This window comes from Oncorhynchus kisutch, linkage group LG14 (assembly GCF_002021735.2).
Source record: "Oncorhynchus kisutch isolate 150728-3 linkage group LG14, Okis_V2, whole genome shotgun sequence".
NCBI classification, from domain to species: domain Eukaryota; kingdom Metazoa; phylum Chordata; class Actinopteri; order Salmoniformes; family Salmonidae; genus Oncorhynchus; species Oncorhynchus kisutch.
This window is the reverse complement of record NC_034187.2, coordinates 89,603,747-89,623,822: the sequence shown is the minus strand read 5'-3', so window position 1 is coordinate 89,623,822 and position 20,076 is coordinate 89,603,747. Positions and strand designations below refer to the sequence as shown.

The window sequence follows — 20,076 nt, the reverse complement described above, 5'->3', positions numbered from 1 at the left end:
GTACAGGTAACAATACAGGTAACAATACAGGTAACAATACAGGTGACCATACAGGTAACAGTACAGGTAACAGTACAGGTAACAGTACAGGTAACAGTACAGGTAACAATACAGGTAACAATACAGGTGACCGTACAGGTGACCGTACAGGTAACAGTACAGGTAACAGTACAGGTAACAATACAGGTAACAGTGCAGGTAACAATACAGGTAACAATACAGGTAACTGTACATGTAACAGTACAGGTAACAATGCAGGTAACAATAGAGGTAAAAGTACAGGTAACAGTACAGGTAACAATACAGGTAACAGTGCAGGTAACAATACAGGTAACAATACAGGAAACAGTACATGTAACAGTACAGGTAACAATAGAGGTAAAAGTACAGGTAACTGTACAGGTAACAATACAGGTAACAGTGCAGGTAACAATTCAGGTAACAAACAGGCAACAGTGCAGGTAACAATATAGGTAACAATACAGGTAACAGTACATGTAACAGTACAGGTAACAGTGCAGGTAACAATGCAGGTGACAGTACAGGTAACAATAAAGGTAACAGTACAGGTAACAATACAGGTCACAGTACAGGTAACAATACAGGTAACAATACAGGTAACAGTGCAGGTAACAATACAGGTAGCAGTGCAGGTAACAGTGCAGGTAACAATACAGGTAACAATACAGGTAACAATACAGGTAACAATATAGGTAACAATACAGGTAGCAGTGCAGGTAACAGTGCAGGTAACAATACAGGTAACAATACAGGTAACAATACAGGTAACAGTACATGTAAAAGTACAAGTAACAGTGCAGGTAACAATGCAGGTGACAGTACAGGTAACAGTGCAGGTAACAATACAGGTAATAATACAGGTAACAGTACATGTAACAGTGCAGTTAACAGTACAGGTAACAATAAAGGTAACAGCACAGGTAACAATACAGGTCACAGTACAGGTAACAATACAGGTAACAATACAGGTAACAATACAGGTAGCAGTGCAGGTAACAATACAGGTAGCAGTGCAGTTAACAGTGCAGGTAACAATACAGGTAACAATACAGGTAACAATACAGGTAACAATACAGGTAACAATACAGGTAACAATACATGTAACAGTACAGGTAACAATACAGGTAACAATACAGGTAAACGTACAGGTGACAGTACAGGTAACAATACAGGTAACAGTGCAGGTAAGAATACAGGTAACAGTACATGTAACAGTGCAGGTAACAATACAGGTAACAATACAGGTAACAGTGCAGGTATCAATACAGGTAACAGTACAGGTAACAGTACAGGTAACAATACAGGTAAAAATACAGGTAACAGTACAGGTAACAGTACAGGTAACAATACAGGTAACAATACAGGTAACAGTACAGGTAACAATATAGTTAACAGTACAGGTAACAATACAGGTAACAGTGCAGGTAACAATGCAGGTGACAGTACAGGTAACAGTACAGGTAACAATACAGGTAACAATACAGGTAACAGTACAGGTAACAGTACAGGTAACAGTACAGGTAACAGTGCAGTTAACAGTACAGGTAGCAATAAAGGTAACAGTACAGGTAACAATACAGGTCACAGCACAGGTAACAATACAGGTAACAATACAGGTAACAATACAGGTAACAGCGCAGGTAACAATACAGGTAGCAGCGCAGGTAACAGTGCAGGTAACAATACAGGTAACAATACAGGTAACAATACAGGTAACAATACAGGTAACAGTACATGTAACAGTACAGGTAACAATACAGGTAACAATACAGGTAACAATAGAGGTAGAAGTACAGGTGACAGTACAGGTAACAATACAGGTAACAGTGCAGGTAACAATACAGGTAACAGTACATGTAACAGTACAGGTAGCAATACAGGTAACAATAGAGGTAAAAGTAAAGGTAACTGTACAGGTAACAATACAGGTAACAATACAGGTAACAGTGCAGGTAACAATACAGGTAACAGTACATGTAACAGTACAGGTAGCAATACAGGTAACAATAGAGGTAAAAGTAAAGGTAACAATACAGGTAACAATACAGGTAACAATATAGGTAACAATACAGGTAGCAGTGCAGGTAACAGTGCAGGTAACAATACATGTAACAATACAGGTAACAATACAGGTAACAATACAGGTAACAGTACATGTAAAAGTACAAGTAACAGTGCAGGTAACAATGCAGGTGACAGTACAGGTAACAGTGCAGGTAACAATACAGGTAATAATACAGGTAACAGTACATGCAACAGTGCAGTTAACAGTACAGGTAACAATAAAGGTAACAGCACAGGTAACAATACAGGTCACAGTACAGGTAACAATACAGGTAACAATACAGGTAACAATACAGGTAGCAGTGCAGGTAACAATACAGGTAGCAGTGCAGTTAACAATACAGGTAACAATACAGGTAACAATACAGGTAACAATACAGGTAACAATACAGGTAACAATACAGGTAACAATACATGTAACAGTACAGGTAACAATACAGGTAACAATACAGGTAAAAGTACTGGTGACAGTACAGGTAACAATACAGGTAACAGTGCAGGTAAGAATACAGGTAACAGTACATGTAATAGTACAGGTAGCAATACAGGTAACAATAGAGGTAAAAGTAAAGGTAACTGTACAGGTAACAATACAGGTAACAGTGCAGGTAACAATACAGGTAACCGTACATGTAACAGTACAGGTAACAGTACAGGTAACAATACAGGTATCAGTACAGGTAACAATACAGGTAACAATACAGGTAACAGTACAGGTAACAGTACAGGAAACAGTACAGGTAACAATACAGGTAACAATAATTTGATTTTATTTGATTTTAAAGGTAACAGTACAGGAAAAAATACAGGAAGATTGTAGGTAACAGTACAGGTAACAGCACAGGTAACAATACAGGATCAGTACAGGTAACCGTGTAGGTAACAATACAGGTAACAGTACAGGTAACAGTGCAGGTAACAGTGCAGGTAACAGTGCATGTAACAATACAGGTAACAATGCAGGTAACAGTACAGGTAACAGTACAGGTAACAGTACAGGTAACAATACAGGTAACAATACAGGTAACAATACAGGTGACCATACAGGTAACAGTACAGGTAACAGTACAGGTAACAGTACAGGTAACAATACAGGTAACAATACAGGTAACAATACAGGTGACCGTACAGGTGACCGTACAGGTAACAGTACAGGTAACAGTACAGGTAACAATACAGGTAACAGTGCAGGTAACTATACAGGTAACAATACAGGTAACTGTACATGTAACAGTACAGGTAACAATGCAGGTAACAATAGAGGTAAAAGTACAGGTAACAGTACAGGTAACAATACAGGTAACAGTGCAGGTAACAATACAGGTAACAATACAGGAAACAGTACATGTAACAGTACAGGTAACAATAGAGGTAAAAGTACAGGTAACTGTACAGGTAACAATACAGGTAACAGTGCAGGTAACAATTCAGGTAACAAACAGGCAACAGTGCAGGTAACAATATAGGTAACAATACAGGTAACAGTACATGTAACAGTACAGGTAACAGTGCAGGTAACAATGCAGGTGACAGTACAGGTAACATTACAGGTAACAATACAGGTAACAATACAGGTAACAGTACAGGTAACAGTGCAGTTAACAGTACAGGTAACAATAAAGGTAACAGTACAGGTAACAATACAGGTCACAGTACAGGTAACAATACAGGTAACAATACAGGTAACAGTGCAGGTAACAATACAGGTAGCAGTGCAGGTAACAGTGCAGGTAACAATACAGGTAACAATACAGGTAACAATACAGGTAACAATATAGGTAACAATACAGGTAGCAGTGCAGGTAACAGTGCAGGTAACAATACAGGTAACAATACAGGTAACAATACAGGTAACAATACAGGTAACAGTACATGTAAAAGTACAAGTAACAGTGCAGGTAACAATGCAGGTGACAGTACAGGTAACAGTGCAGGTAACAATACAGGTAATAATACAGGTAACAGTACATGCAACAGTGCAGTTAACAGTACAGGTAACAATAAAGGTAACAGCACAGGTAACAATACAGGTCACAGTACAGGTAACAATACAGGTAACAATACAGGTAACAATACAGGTAGCAGTGCAGGTAACAATACAGGTAGCAGTGCAGTTAACAATACAGGTAACAATACAGGTAACAATACAGGTAACAATACAGGTAACAATACAGGTAACAATACAGGTAACAATACAGGTAACAATACAGGTAACAATACATGTAACAGTACAGGTAACAATACAGGTAACAATACAGGTAAAAGTACTGGTGACAGTACAGGTAACAATACAGGTAACAGTGCAGGTAAGAATACAGGTAACAGTACATGTAACAGTGCAGGTAACTATACAGGTAACAATACAGGTAACAGTGCAGGTATCAATACAGGTAACAGTACAGGTAACAGTACAGGTAACAATACAGGTAAAAATACAGGTAACAGTACAGGTAACAGTACAGGTAACAATACAGGTAACAATACAGGTAACAGTACAGGTAACAATATAGTTAACAGTACAGGTAACAATACAGGTAACAGTACAGGTAACAGTGCAGGTAACAATGCAGGTGACAGTACAGGTAACAGTACAGGTAACAATACAGGTAACAATACAGGTAACAGTACAGGTAACAGTACAGGTAACAGTGCAGTTAACAGTACAGGTAGCAATAAAGGTAACAGTACAGGTAACAATACAGGTCACAGCACAGGTAACAATACAGGTAACAATACAGGTAACAATACAGGTAACAGCGCAGGTAACAATACAGGTAGCAGCGCAGGTAACAGTGCAGGTAACAATACAGGTAACAATGCAGGTAACAATACAGGTAACAATACAGGTAACAGTACATGTAACAGTACAGGTAACAATACAGGTAACAATACAGGTAAAAGTACTGGTGACAGTACAGGTAACAATACAGGTAACAGTGCAGGTAAGAATACAGGTAACAGTACATGTAACAGTGCAGGTAACTATACAGGTAACAATACAGGTAACAGTGCAGGTATCAATACAGGTAACAGTACAGGTAACAGTACAGGTAACAATACAGGTAAAAATACAGGTAACAGTACAGGTAACAGTACAGGTAACAATACAGGTAACAATACAGGTAACAGTACAGGTAACAATATAGTTAACAGTACAGGTAACAATACAGGTAACAGTACAGGTAACAGTGCAGGTAACAATGCAGGTGACAGTACAGGTAACAGTACAGGTAACAATACAGGTAACAATACAGGTAACAGTACAGGTAACAGTACAGGTAACAGTGCAGTTAACAGTACAGGTAGCAATAAAGGTAACAGTACAGGTAACAATACAGGTCACAGCACAGGTAACAATACAGGTAACAATACAGGTAACAATACAGGTAACAGCGCAGGTAACAATACAGGTAGCAGCGCAGGTAACAGTGCAGGTAACAATACAGGTAACAATGCAGGTAACAATACAGGTAACAATACAGGTAACAGTACATGTAACAGTACAGGTAACAATACAGGTAACAATACAGGTAACAATAGAGGTAGAAGTACATGTGACAGTACAGGTAACAATACAGGTAACAGTGCAGGTAACAATACAGGTAACAGTACATGTAACAGTACAGGTAGCAATACAGGTAACAATAGAGGTAAAAGTAAAGGTAACTGTACAGGTAACAATACAGGTAACAGTGCAGGTAACAATACAGGTAACAGTACATGTAACAGTACAGGGAACAATACAGGTAACAATACAGGTAACAGTACAGGTAACAGTACAGGAAACAGTACAGGTAACAATACAGGTAACAATAATTTGATTTTATTTGATTTTAAAGGTAACAGTACAGGAAACAATACAGGAACAGTGTAGGTAACAGTACAGGTAACAGCACAGGTAACAATACAGGTCACAGTACAGGTAACAATACAGGTAACAATACAGGTAACAATACAGGTAGCAGTGCAGGTAACAATACAGGTAGCAGTGCAGTTAACAGTGCAGGTAACAATACAGGTAACAATACAGGTAACAATACAGGTAACAATACAGGTAACAATACAGGTAACAATACAGGTAACAATACATGTAACAGTACAGGTAACAGTACAGGTAACAATACAGGTAACAATACAGGTAAAAGTACAGGTGACAGTACAGGTAACAATACAGGTAACAGTGCAGGTAAGAATACAGGTAACAGTACATGTAACAGTGCAGGTAACAATACAGGTAACAATACAGGTAACAGTGCAGGTATCAATACAGGTAACAGTACAGGTAACAGTACAGGTAACAATACAGGTAAAAATACAGGTAACAGTACAGGTAACAGTACAGGTAACAATACAGGTAACAATACAGGTAACAGTACAGGTAACAATATAGTTAACAGTACAGGTAACAATACAGGTAACAGTACAGGTAACAGTGCAGGTAACAATGCAGGTGACAGTACAGGTAACAGTACAGGTAACAATACAGGTAACAATACAGGTAACAGTACAGGTAACAGTACAGGTAACAGTGCAGTTAACAGTACAGGTAGCAATAAAGGTAACAGTACAGGTAACAATACAGGTCACAGTACAGGTAACAATACAGGTAACAATACAGGTAACAATACAGGTAACAGCGCAGGCAACAATACAGGTAGCAGCGCAGGTAACAGTGCAGGTAACAATACAGGTAACAATACAGGTAACAATACAGGTAACAGTACATGTAACAGTACAGGTAACAATACAGGTAACAATACAGGTAACAATAGAGGTAGAAGTACAGGTGACAGTACAGGTAACAATACAGGTAACAGTGCAGGTAACAATACAGGTAACAGTACATGTAACAGTACAGGTAGCAATACAGGTAACAATAGAGGTAAAAGTAAAGGTAACTGTACAGGTAACAATACAGGTAACAGTGCAGGTAACAATACAGGTAACAGTACATGTAACAGTACAGGGAACAATACAGGTAACAATACAGGTAACAGTACAGGTAACAGTACAGGAAACAGTACCGGTAACAATACAGGTAACAATAATTTGATTTTATTTGATTTTAAAGGTAACAGTACAGGAAACAATACAGGAACAGTGTAGGTAACAGTACAGGTAACAGCACAGGTAACAATACAGGATCAGTACAGGTAACCGTGTAGGTAACAATACAGGTAACAGTACAGGTAACAGTGCAGGTAACAGCGCATGTAACAATACAGGTAACAATGCAGGTAACAGTACAGGTAACAGTACAGGTGACCGTACAGGTAACAGTACAGGTAACAGTACAGGTAACAGTACAGGTAACAGTACAGGTAACAATACAGGTAACAATACAGGTAACAATACAGGTGACCGTACAGGTGACCGTACAGGTAACAGTACAGGTAACAGTACAGGTAACAGTACAGGTAACAATACAGGTAACAGTGCAGGTAACAATACAGGTAACAATACAGGTAACAATACAGGTAACAGTACATGTAACAGTACAGGTAACAATGCAGGTAACAATAGAGGTAAAAGTACAGGTAACTGTACAGGTAACAATACAGGTAACAGTGCAGGTAACAATTCAGGTAACAAACAGGTAACGGTGCAGGTAACAATATAGGTAACAATACAGGTAACAGTACAGGTAACAGTGCAGGTAACAATGCAGGTGACAGTACAGGTAACAGTACAGGTAACAGTACAGGTAACAATTCAGGTAACAATACAGGTAACAGTACAGGTAACAGTGCAGTTAACAATACAGGTAACAGTACCGGTAACACTACAGGTAACAGTACAGGTAAAGTTGTATGTAACAGTACAGGTAACAATTCAGGTAACAATACAGGTAACAGTACAGGTAACAGTGCAGTTAACAATACAGGTAACAGTACCGGTAACACTACAGGTAACAGTACAGGTAAAGTTGTATGTAACAGTAGAGGTAACAGTACAGGTAACAATAAAGGTAACAGTACAGGTAACAATACAGGTCACAATACAGGTAACAATACAGGTAACAGTACTGGTTACAGTACAGGTAACAATACAGGTAACAGGACAGGTAACAGTACCGGTTACAGTACAGGTAACAATACAGGTAACAGTACAGGTAACAGCACAGGTAACAATACAGGTAACAATACAGGTAACAATACAGGTAACAGTACTGGTAACAATACAGGTAACAGTACCGGTAACACTACAGGTAACAGTACAGGTAAAGTTGTATGTAACAGTAGAGGTAACAGTACAGGTAAAAGTACAGGTAACAGTACAGGTAACAGTGTAGGTAAAGTTGTAGGTAACTGTACAGGTAATAGTGTACGTAAAGTTGTACGTAAAGTTGTAGGTATAGTTGTAGTTAAAATTGTAGGTAATAGTCTAGGTAAAGTTGTAGGTAACAGTACAGGTAATTTAGTGTCTAACCTTTAGTCTTCCTGCGGTTCTGTTTCCTTTCCTCATCTCTGATCTTCCTCTCAGCTCCCTGGAACACACAAACATATTAATCATTGGATGGCTGGATCAATAAATGAATGAGTGGATGGATGAATAAATTAAAATGTGGATGGATGGATGGATTAAAAAATGAATGAGTGGTTGGTTGGATGGATAAATTAATATGTGGATGGATGGATGGAGGGATTAATAAATGAATGAGTGAACGGATAAATTGACGGATGGATGGATAAAAAAATGAATGGGTGGACGGATGTATGTATGTCCCTGTATATTTTGTTTATATTTTGTTTATATTTTGTTTATTTTTCGTTTTTTACATATTTTTCGTTTTTTACATATTTTTCGTTTTTTACATAGCTATCCCTTTAAAAACATTTTGCTAAACCTAAGCTTCCAAATACGCTGGATCTTCACAACTAGCTATCTAGCTAAACCACAACCCCGGATGATTACCCCTGGCTAGCGTTTCCACCCACTTAGCTTGAAGCCCGGCCTGCGCTACCACCGTAGCATACTCCTGAGCTACAATACCCGGGCCCACGACCGGTCTATCGATGTCACCGCATGAAGAGGAATAAACAGACTCACCCCATCGCGACGTCCCCCAAAGGCTAACTCTCTAGCCCTCGCTATCTCCCTGCTTGCTAATTCGGCCTGCTAACTGCTAGCTTGTCCAGCTCCGGTCCGCTAACTGCTACCTTGTCTAGCCCGGGCCTATAAACTGTTAGCTTGTTAGCACAGGCCTGCTAACCGCCTGAATCGCCGCGTCCCAAATGCCCACCGGACCCATATTTACTTTCTATCTCTTTTGACTTTTAATTTGTTTATACCTTCCGGAAACCTGCCTCACCCAATGTGATACGGAATCGCTATTATTTTTAATTTATTTTTAGAACACACTCAAGAACCTCCAGAAGCTAACCAGCTAACTAGCTACAAGCTATTTAGTCATTGTTCGTTTTTTTTTTACCTGGATAACACTCGCCAGTCCAGCTTCCCTTCCCCATCCACCGCTGCCCCCTGGACACTGATCTCTTGGCTACATAGCTGATGCACGCTGGACTGTCCATAAATCACGGTACTCCATTCTGCTTGTTTGTTTTATCTGTTGGCCCCGTTGCCTAGTCTACGCCATTTTACCTGCTGTTGTTGTGCTAGCTGATTAGCTGTTGTCTCACCTACTGTTTTAGCTAGCTTTCCCAATTCAACACCTGTGATTACTGTATGCCTCGCTGTATGTCTCTCTCAAATGTCAATATGCCTTGTATACTGTTGTTCAGGTTAGTTATCATTGTTTTAGTTCACAATGGAGCCCCTAGTTCCACTCTTCATACCCCTGATAACTCCTTTGTCCCACCTCCCACACATGCGGTGACCTCACCCATTACTACCAGCATGTCCAGAGATACAACCTCTCTCATCATCACCCAGTGCCTGGGCTTACCTCCGCTGTACCCGCACCCCACCATACCCCTGTCTGCGCATTATGCCCTGAATATATTCTACCATGCCCAGAAACCTGCTCCTCTTATTCTCTGTCCCCAACGCTCTAGGCGACCAGTTTTGATAGCCTTTAGCCGCACCCTCATACTACTCCTTCTCTGTTCCGCGGGTGATGTGGAGGTAAACCCAGGCCCTGCATGTCCCCAGGCACCCTCATTTGTTGACTTCTGTGTTCGAAAAAGCCTTGGTTTCATGCATGTCAACATCAGAAGCCTCCTCCCTAAGTTTGACTTACTCACTGCTTTAGCACACTCTGCTAACCCTGATGTCCTTGCTGTGTCTGAATCCTGGCTCAGGAAGGCCACCAAAAATTCAGAGATTTCCATACCCAGCTATAACATCTTCCGTCAAGATAGAACTGCCAAATGGGGAGGAGTTGCAGTTTACTGCAGAGATAGCCTGCAAAGTAATGTCATACTTTCCAGGTCCATACCCAAACAGTTCGAACTACTAATTTTGAAAATTACTCTCTCCAGAAATAAGTCTCTCACGGTTGCCACCTGCTACCGAGCTCCCAGCTGTGCCCTGGACACCATTTGTGAATTGATCGCCCCCCATCTAGCTTCAGAGTTTGTTCTGTTAGGTGACCTAAACTGGGATATGCTTAACACCCCGCCAGTCCTACAATCTAAGCTAGATGCCCTCAATCTCACACAAATCATCAAGGAACCCACCAGGTACAACCCTAACTCTGTAAACAAGGGCACCCTCATAGACGTCATCCTGACCAACTGGCCCTCCAAATACACCTCCGCTGTCTTCAACCAGGATCTCAGCGATCACTGCCTCATTGCCTGTATCCGCTACGGAGCCGCAGTCAAACGACCACCCCTCATCACTGTCAAACGCTCCCTAAAACACTTCTGTGAGCAGGCCTTTCTAATCGACCTGGCCCGGGTATCCTGGAAGGACATTGACCTCATCCCGTCAGTTGAGGATGCCTGGTCATTCTTTAAAAGTAACTTCCTCACCATTTTAGATAAGCATGCTCCGTTCAAAAAATGCAGAACTAAGAACAGATACAGCCCTTGGTTCACCCCAGACCTGACTGCCCTCGACCAGCACAAAAACATCCTGTGGCAGACTGCAATAGCATCGAATAGTCCCCGTGATATGCAACTGTTCAGGGAAGTCCGGAACCAATACACGCAGTCAGTCAGGAAAGCTAAGGCCAGCTTCTTCAGGCAGAAGTTTGCATCCTGTAGCTCCAACTCCAAAAAGTTCTGGGACACTGTGAAGTCCATGGAGAACAAGAGCACCTCCTCCCAGCTGCCCACTGCACTGAGGCTAGGTAACACGGTCACCACTGATAAATCCATGATTATCGAAAACTTCAATAAGCATTTCTCAACGGCTGGCCATGCCTTCCGCCTGGCTACTTCAACCTCGGCCAACAGCTCCGCCCCCCCCCGCAGCTCCTCGCCCAAGCCTCTCCAGGTTCTCCTTTACCCAAATCCAGATAGCAGATGTTCTGAAAGAGCTGCAAAACCTGGACCCGTACAAATCAGCTGGGCTTGACAATCTGGACCCTCTATTTCTGAAACTATCTGCCACCATTGTCGCAACCCCTATTACCAGCCTGTTCAACCTCTCTTTCATCTCGTCTGAGATCCCCAAGGATTGGAAAGCTGCCGCAGTCATCCCCCTCTTCAAAGGGGGAGACACCCTGGACCCAAACTGTTACAGACCTATATCCATCCTGCCCTGCCTATATAAGGTCTTCGAAAGCCAAGTCAACAAACAGGTCACTGACCATCTCGAATCCCACCGTACCTTCTCCGCTGTGCAATCTGGTTTCCGAGCCGGTCATGGGTGCACCTCAGCCACACTCAAGGTACTAAACGACATCATAACCGCCATCGATAAAAGACAGTACTGTGCAGCCGTCTTCATCGACCTTGCCAAGGCTTTCGACTCTGTCAATCACCATATTCTTATCGGCAGACTCAGTAGCCTCGGTTTTTCGGATGACTGCCTTGCCTGGTTCACCAATTACTTTGCAGACAGAGTTCAGTGTGTCAAATCGGAGGGCATGCTGTCCGGTCCTCTGGCAGTCTCTATGGGGGTGCCACAGGGTTCAATTCTCGGGCCGACTCTTTTCTCTGTGTATATCAATGATGTTGCTCTTGCTGCGGGCGATTCCCTGATCCACCTCTACGCAGACGACACCATTCTATATACTTTCGGCCCGTCTTTGGACACTGTGCTATCTAACCTCCAAACAAGCTTCAATGCCATACAACACTCCTTCCGTGGCCTCCAACTGCTCTTAAACGCTAGTAAAACCAAATGCATGCTTTTCAACCGGTCGCTGCCTGCACCTGCATGCCCGACTAGCATCACCACCCTGGATGGTTCCGACCTAGAATATGTGGACGTCTATAAGTACCTAGGTGTCTGGCTAGACTGCAAACTCTCCTTCCAGACTCATATCAAACATCTCCAATCGAAAATCAAATCAAGAGTCGGCTTTCTATTCCGCAACAAAGCCTCCTTCACTCAAGCCGCCAAGCTTACCCTAGTAAAACTGACTATCCTACCGATCCTCGACTTCGGCGATGTCATCTACAAAATGGCTTCCAACACTCTACTCAGCAAACTGGATGCAGTCTATCACAGTGCCATCCGTTTTGTCACTAAAGCACCTTATACCACCCACCACTGCGACTTGTATGCTCTAGTCGGCTGGCCCTCGCTACATATTCGTCGCCAGACCCACTGGCTCCAGGTCATCTACAAGTCTATGCTAGGTAAAGCTCTGCCTTATCTCAGCTCACTGGTCACGATGGCAACACCCATCCGTAGCACGCGCTCCAGCAGGTGTATCTCACTGATCATCCCTAAAGCCAACACCTCATTTGGCCGCCTTTCGTTCCAGTACTCTGCTGCCTGTGACTGGAACGAATTGCAAAAATCGCTGAAGTTGGAGACTTTTATCTCCCTCACCAACTTCAAACATCAGCTATCTGAGCAGCTAACCGATCGCTGCAGCTGTACATAGTCTATTGGTAAATAACCCACCCTTTTCACCTACCTCATCCCCATACTGTTTTTATTTATTTACTTTTCTGCTCTTCTGCACACCAATATCTCTACCTGTACATGACCATCTGATCTTTTATCACTCCAGTGTTAATCTGCAAAATTGTAATTATTTGCCTACCTCCTCATGCCTTTTGCACACATTGTATATAGACCCCCCCTTTGTTTTGTACTGTGTTATTGACTTGTTAATTGTTTACTCCATGTGTAACTCTTTGTTGTATGCTCACACTGCTATGCTTTATCTTGGCCAGGTCGCAGTTGCAAATGAGAACTTGTTCTCAACTAGCCTACCTGGTTAAATAAAGGTGAAATAAAAAATAAAAAAAATAAAAAATGTATGTATGTATGTATTTATAAATGAATGAGAAGATGTATAAATTAATGAGTGGAAGAATGGATTATTAAATGAATAAGTGATGGAAGGATGGATCGATTGGTAAATGAATGAATGGATGGATGAATTAATAAATACATTTTTTAATGGATGGATGGTAAAAAAAAATAATAATGACTGGATGTATGTGTAACGTTTGTCGTTGGGAGAGAGAGAGGAGGACCAAGGTGCAGCGTGGTAAGTATTCATATTCTCTTTTAATCAAAACGAATACTCGAACAAAAACAACAAAACACGAGAACGAAACAAAAACAGTCCTGAACAGTGAAATACTAACACAGAACAGAAAATAAACACCCACACAACACAAGAAGGAAAAGGATACCTAAGTATGATTCTCAATCAGAGACAACTAACGACACCCGCCTCTGATTGAGAACCATACCAGGCCAAACGCAAACACAACATAGAAAATGGAACATAGACCACCCACACAACTCAAGCCCTGACCATATTAAAACAAAGACATAACAAAATAACTAACCCCCCCTCCCTCCCCCCAAGGTGGAAAACCTGAACCTATAGGGGAGGGTCTGGGTGGGTGTCTGTCCGCGGTGGCGGCTCAGAACGTGACAGTATGTATGACAAAAGGTCAGAACGTGACAGTATGTATGGATGGATGGGACGATGAATTAATATATGAATGAGTGGATGGATGGAATAATATATGAATGAAGAAACGGATGGATAAATATGAGTGAGTGGATGTATCGATGGAATAATTTATGAATGAGTGGATGGATGGGTGGATTAATAAATTAATAAGTGGATGGATGGATTAATAAATGAACGAGTGGATGGATGGATAAATAAATGAATAAGTGGATGGATGGACGGATTAATAAATGAATAAGTGGGATGGATGGATGGATTAATAAATGAATAAGTGGATGGATGGATTAATAAATGAACGAGTGGATGGATTAATAAATAAATGAGTGGATGGATGGATGGATTAATAAATGAACGAGTGGATGGATGGATAAATAAATGAATGAGTGGATGGATGGATGAATTAATAAATTAATGAGTGAATGGTTTGTTAAATTAATGAGTGTATGAATGGATGGATCAATAAATGAATGAGTGGATCAATGGATGGATCAATAAATGAATGTGTGAATGAATGGATGGATTATTAAATGAATGAGTGGATGGATGGATGAATAAATAAATGAATGAGTGGATGGATTAATAAATGGGTTGAGTGGATGATGGATGGATCAATAAATGAATGAGTGGATGATGGATGGATTAATAAATTAGTGAGTAGATGGATGGATGGATTAATAAATTAATGAGTGGATGGATGGATGGAGATTAATAAATTAATGAGTGGCCCAGCGTTGTCTGGGTTTGGCCGGTGTAGGCCATCAATCTAAATAAGAATTTGATTTTAACTGACTTGTCTATTTAAATAAAGGTTACATTTAAAAAATGAATGCGTGGATGGATGGATTAATAAATGAATGCGTGGATGGATGGATTAATAAATGAATAAGTGGATGGATGGATTAATTAATAAATGAATGCGTGGATGGATGGATGGATTAATAAATGAATGCGTGGATGGATGGATTAATAAATGAATAAGTGGATGGATGGATTAATAAATGAATAAGTGGATGGATGGATTAATAAATGAATGTGTGGATGGATGGATTAATAAATGAATAAGTGGATGGATGGATGGATTAATAAATTAATAAGTGGATGGATGGATTAATAAATGAATAAGTGGATGGATTAATAAATGGGTTGAGTGGATGATGGATGGATCAATAAATGAATGAGTGGATGATGGATGGATTAATAAATTAGTGAGTAGATGGATGGATGGATTAATAAATTAATGAGTGGATGGATGGATTAATAAATGAATGTGTGGATGGATGGATTAATAAATGAATAAGTGGATGGATGGATGGATTAATAAATTAATAAGTGGATGGATGGATGGATTAATAAATGAATAAGTGGATGGATGGATGGATGGATTAATAAATGAATAAGTGGATGAATGGAATAATAAATGAATAAGTGGATGGATGGATGATTTAATAAATTAATGAGTGGATGGATGTATTGATTAATAAATTAACTAATAGATGGATGGATTAATAATACATAAGTGGATGGATGGATCTGTGATGCAGCTTCACATCCAACAGCACTGATGATAATTATTACAGTTTGAAACTAGTCTCACCAGACTGTGAGAAAAGATTGCAATTCTAGTTGATTGTTTAACATGCCGAAGCCACCAGGAGGATGCAGAGAGTCAGAAACTCTGGGATGTATTCTGAGATTCTAACAGTATAGGGGAGGATGAATCATAGAGCAAGGAGGATATCTGAAGATCGAAAAGCAACTCTTCAGGACTAAAAGTTCATTAGTGATGTGGGTCATGACGGAGCTAGAGATCAGAGGTCAGAGAGAGAAACTCACCTTGTCACAGAAGACCTTGATCTGAGAGTAGGCTCTGTGGAGTGGCTTGTTGCTGCGGTTGTTGTAACTGTATGTGTCAATCTGGATCATCAGGGGAAGACCCTTCACCCCCTTCTGAGACGAGAAGTCTGTACTTAGACAGTTCACTGTGATGAAGATCTAACCAAATCAGAGGGACAGAACAAATTAGATTCCTGCAAACTGACCAATCAGAGACAGAGCAGTGGCAGTCAGTTCTATTCAGCTAGAACCAGACAAACTACTCAGTCAATAAAAACCTATATCTCAGTTGGCACATCTCCCAAATACAACAGCATATTCATATTGACTAAATATCAAACTGTACAAAGCGTGGGAAGCATTTTATTACATGTTGTTACGTAAGAATAGGGCCAGCTCCTACTGTTCAATGGCTGTGGTGTCTCATACAAGTTAGCCAATCTGTGTTAGTAAGGCTTTTCTCCAATAAGGAAGACACAGAACAGAGCATAACAGAGCTGGGATGTGCTGAGACAAGCCATGGTCGCAACATTATGTCTGCCCAAGGGCCACAGCATACCACAGAGAAAATAGAATAAACTCAAATGTTTCTTCTTTTTACATTTTAGACTACTAAATCGGTCCTGTTTTCTTTTCTCTCACAACAGTACTCCCTGAACCATCATGTGTTATTTGCCCCCCCCCTCAGACAGTGTATTAGGTTTATGTGAATAGAAGCTAAAACCTCTGTATTAATAGGCCTTTTAAAGGCCTCTTGATCTGTGAAGCAAAACTATGGGTGCTGGAGGTCGTCTGGAGGAGCTCCAGGAGTAGTGGTTCACTTCCTATAACACATCAACCCATTACACCTAGGAATGGCTTGTCACGTTTCTTCAAAATCGAACCCAGAAGCAGACCAGGACAAGGAGAGTAGGAAGAAGGTGAGTATTTATTTACAAGTGAATGTGAGTGGGTAGATACATCCAGGTGGCGTAGCGGGCAGCGGTGGTGAGTTGATGGGAGTAAATAGGTGGATCCAATGGGGAAGCGGAATCCTCCGATGACCAGGCGGGAATGGGGTAAATGATCCGGGTGAGTAATGTTCATGGCTAACGATCCGACAGGGAATGGATGTCAGGTCAGAGCTTTTGAAGGGGAGAGGTGATGATCAGGACAGGTGTGCAGATTACTGATGGGATACAGGTGCGGGTGAACATCGATCTCCCAACAAGCTAATCTGCCCGGCAACCAGACAGGGTGCGTTCCAGAACACCGGAAACACACTCCAGGACAGAAACACAGGCAAACACAGACTCAGGAAGCGGGGTTCGTGACATGGCTGGGGTTAAGAGAGCACAGGAAGATAGTTATCAGGAAATACAACTAATTGGGAGTGTTTCAGGTACAGTGGTCCCATAATACATGTAATAAAACTAAGAAGAAAGACTTTGTGGAGGCTTGGGACTATGAACATCTTTGAATCAGAGGGTTACAGTACTACTATCAAGGAAAACTGGTTTATTCTTGGGATGTGGGGTTGCTGAACCTCAATAGGCTATTTCACATGACAGCACCCCATCAGAGAGGAGAGTAAATATTAGTTCAGAGAGTTGACCTGGCTTGGATTTCTTCCAGCAGGTTCTTTATCCAGAGCCTTGTGATTACAATGGCCTTACAGTACTGTATTACTGCAATGGTGGAGCCAAACATATAAACAAGGATAACTGGGAAAGCAAAGCAGAGCTACCGAGAGAGAGAGAGAGAGAGAGAGAGAGAGAGAGAGAGAGAGAGAGACAGTTTGAGAGAGAGAGCGAGAGAGAGGAGAGAGAGAGAAAGCGTGAGAGAGAGAGTGCAAGAGAGAGAGAGAAAGCAAGAGAGAGAGAGAGAGAAAGCATGAGAGAGAGAGAGACTGAACGAGAGAGAGAGAGAGCGAGAGAGAGAGAGAGAGAGGGAGATAGAGAGAGAGAGACAGAGAGAGAGACAGACAGACTGGGTCAGTGTGTTGCTGCAGGCTCCCTACACTTACGTTGAACATGTGTGTCTGTGTGTACCTACACTATATATACAAATGTATGTGGACACCCCTTCAAATGAGTGGATTCGGCTATTTTAAGCCACACCCATTGCTGACAGGTGATTAAAATCGAGCACACAGGCATGCAATCTTCATAGACAAATATTAGCAGTAGAATGGCCTCACTGAAGAGCTCAGTGACTTTCAACGTGGAACCGTCATACGATGCCACCTTTCCAGCATTGTTAGATTGTCAAATTCCTGCCCTGCTAGAGCTGCTCTGGACAACTGTAAGGGCTGTTATTGTGAAGTGGAAATGTCTAGGAGAACAACAGCTCAGCCGTGAAGTGGAAGGCCACACAAGCTCATAGAACGGGGCCGCTGAGTGTTTAGCGCATAAAGCGTAAAAATTGTCTGGCCAGGTCGCAACACTCACTACCGAGTTCCAAACTGTCTCTGGATGCAACGTCAGCACAATAACTGTTCGTCAGGAGCTTCATGAAATGGGTTTCCATAGCCAAGCAGCCGCACACAAGCCTAAGATCATCATCACGTCGGCTGGAGTGGTGTAAATCTCGCTGCCTTTGCGTTCTCTGGAATGATGAATCATCCTTTACCATCTGGCAATCCAATGGACGAATCTGGGTTTGGCAGATGCCAGGAGAACGCTACCTGCCCGAAGGCATATAGCCAACTGTAAAGTTTGGTGAAGGAGGAGGAATAATGGTCTGGGCTGTTTTTCATGGGTAGGACTAAGCCCCTTAGTTCCAGTGAAAGGAAAACATATTCTAGACAGTTCTGTGCAGTTCTGTGCTTCCAACTTTGTGGCAACAGTTTGGGGAAGGCCCTTTCCTGTTTCAGCATGGCAATGCCCCGTGCACAAAGCAAGGTCCATACAGAATTGGTTTGTCAAGAACGGTGTGGATGAACTTGACAGGTCTGCACAGAGCCCTGACCACAACCGCATCGAACACCTTTGGGATGAATTGCAATGCTGACTGCGAGCCAGGCCTAATCACCCAACATCAGTGCCCGACCTCACTAATGCTCTTGGGGCTTAGTGGAAGCAAGTCCCAGCAGCAATGTTCCAACATCTAGTGGAAAGCCTTCCCAGAAGAGTTGAGGCTGTTATAGCTGCAAAGGGGGGACCAACTCCATATTAATGCCTTCTCAGAAGAGTGGAGGCTGTTATAGCAGCAAAGAGGGGACCAACTCCATATTAATGCCCATGATTTTGGAATGAGATGTTCAACCCAACAGGTGTCCACATACTTTTGGTCATTTGGTGTAGCTTCATAGAAGAGAGGGCAAAACAAACAAAGAGTTGTGGGTGTGGATGGGGACTATGTGTGTGTGGACTGTGGGGACTATGTGGGGACTGTGGGGACTGTGTGGGGACCATGAGACTGGGGGGACTGTGGGGACTATGGGGACTGTGGGGACCATGGGGACAATGTGGGGACCATGGGACTGTGTTGACTGTGGGGACCATGGGACTGTGGGAACTATGGGACTGTGGGGACTATGTTGGGACTATGGGACTGTGGGGACTATGTGGGGACCATGGGACTGTGGGGACTGTGGGGGGACTATGGGACTGTGGGGACAATGTGGGGACCATGGGACTGTAGGGACTGTGGGGACTGTGGGGACTATGGGACTGTGGGGACTATGTGGGGACCATGGGACTGTGGGGACAATGTGGGGACAATGGGGGACTATGTTGGGGACTGTGTGGGGACTATGTGGGGACTGTGGGGACCATGGGACGGTGGGACTGTGGGGACTGTGGGGACCATGGGAATGTGGGGACTGTGGGGACCATGGGACAATGGGACTGTGGGGACTATGTGGGGACTATGGGACTGTGGGGACAATGTGGGGACCATGGGACTGTGGGGACTATGTGGGGACCATGGGACTGTGAGGACTGTGGGGAATATGGGGCTGTAGGGACTATATGTGGACAATGGGGGGACTATGTTGGGGACTGTGGGGACTGTGGGGACCATGGGAATTTGGGGAATTTGGGGACTGTGTGGACCATGGAACTGCGGGGACTTTGGAGACTTTGGGGACTATGTGGGGACTGTGGGGTCTATGTGGGGACTGTGGGGACTGTGGACAGTATGTGTATGGACTATGT

The 20,076-nt window shown here is 42.3% G+C and overlaps 1 protein-coding gene across 1 annotated transcript in view; it reads right to left on the bottom strand.

Annotated features, from left to right (window-relative positions):
• Positions 1–20,076, bottom strand: part of grhl2b (grainyhead-like transcription factor 2b) — a 105,498-nt gene that overhangs the window by 43,119 nt on the left and 42,303 nt on the right. Inside the window, exons 9-10 of the mRNA XM_031789180.1 lie at positions 15,938–16,096; positions 8,515–8,572 (exon numbers count right to left, since the gene is read on the bottom strand). Coding sequence (XP_031645040.1) covers positions 8,515–8,572; positions 15,938–16,096 — 217 coding nt within the window. The remainder of the gene's footprint in view (positions 1–8,514; positions 8,573–15,937; positions 16,097–20,076) is intronic.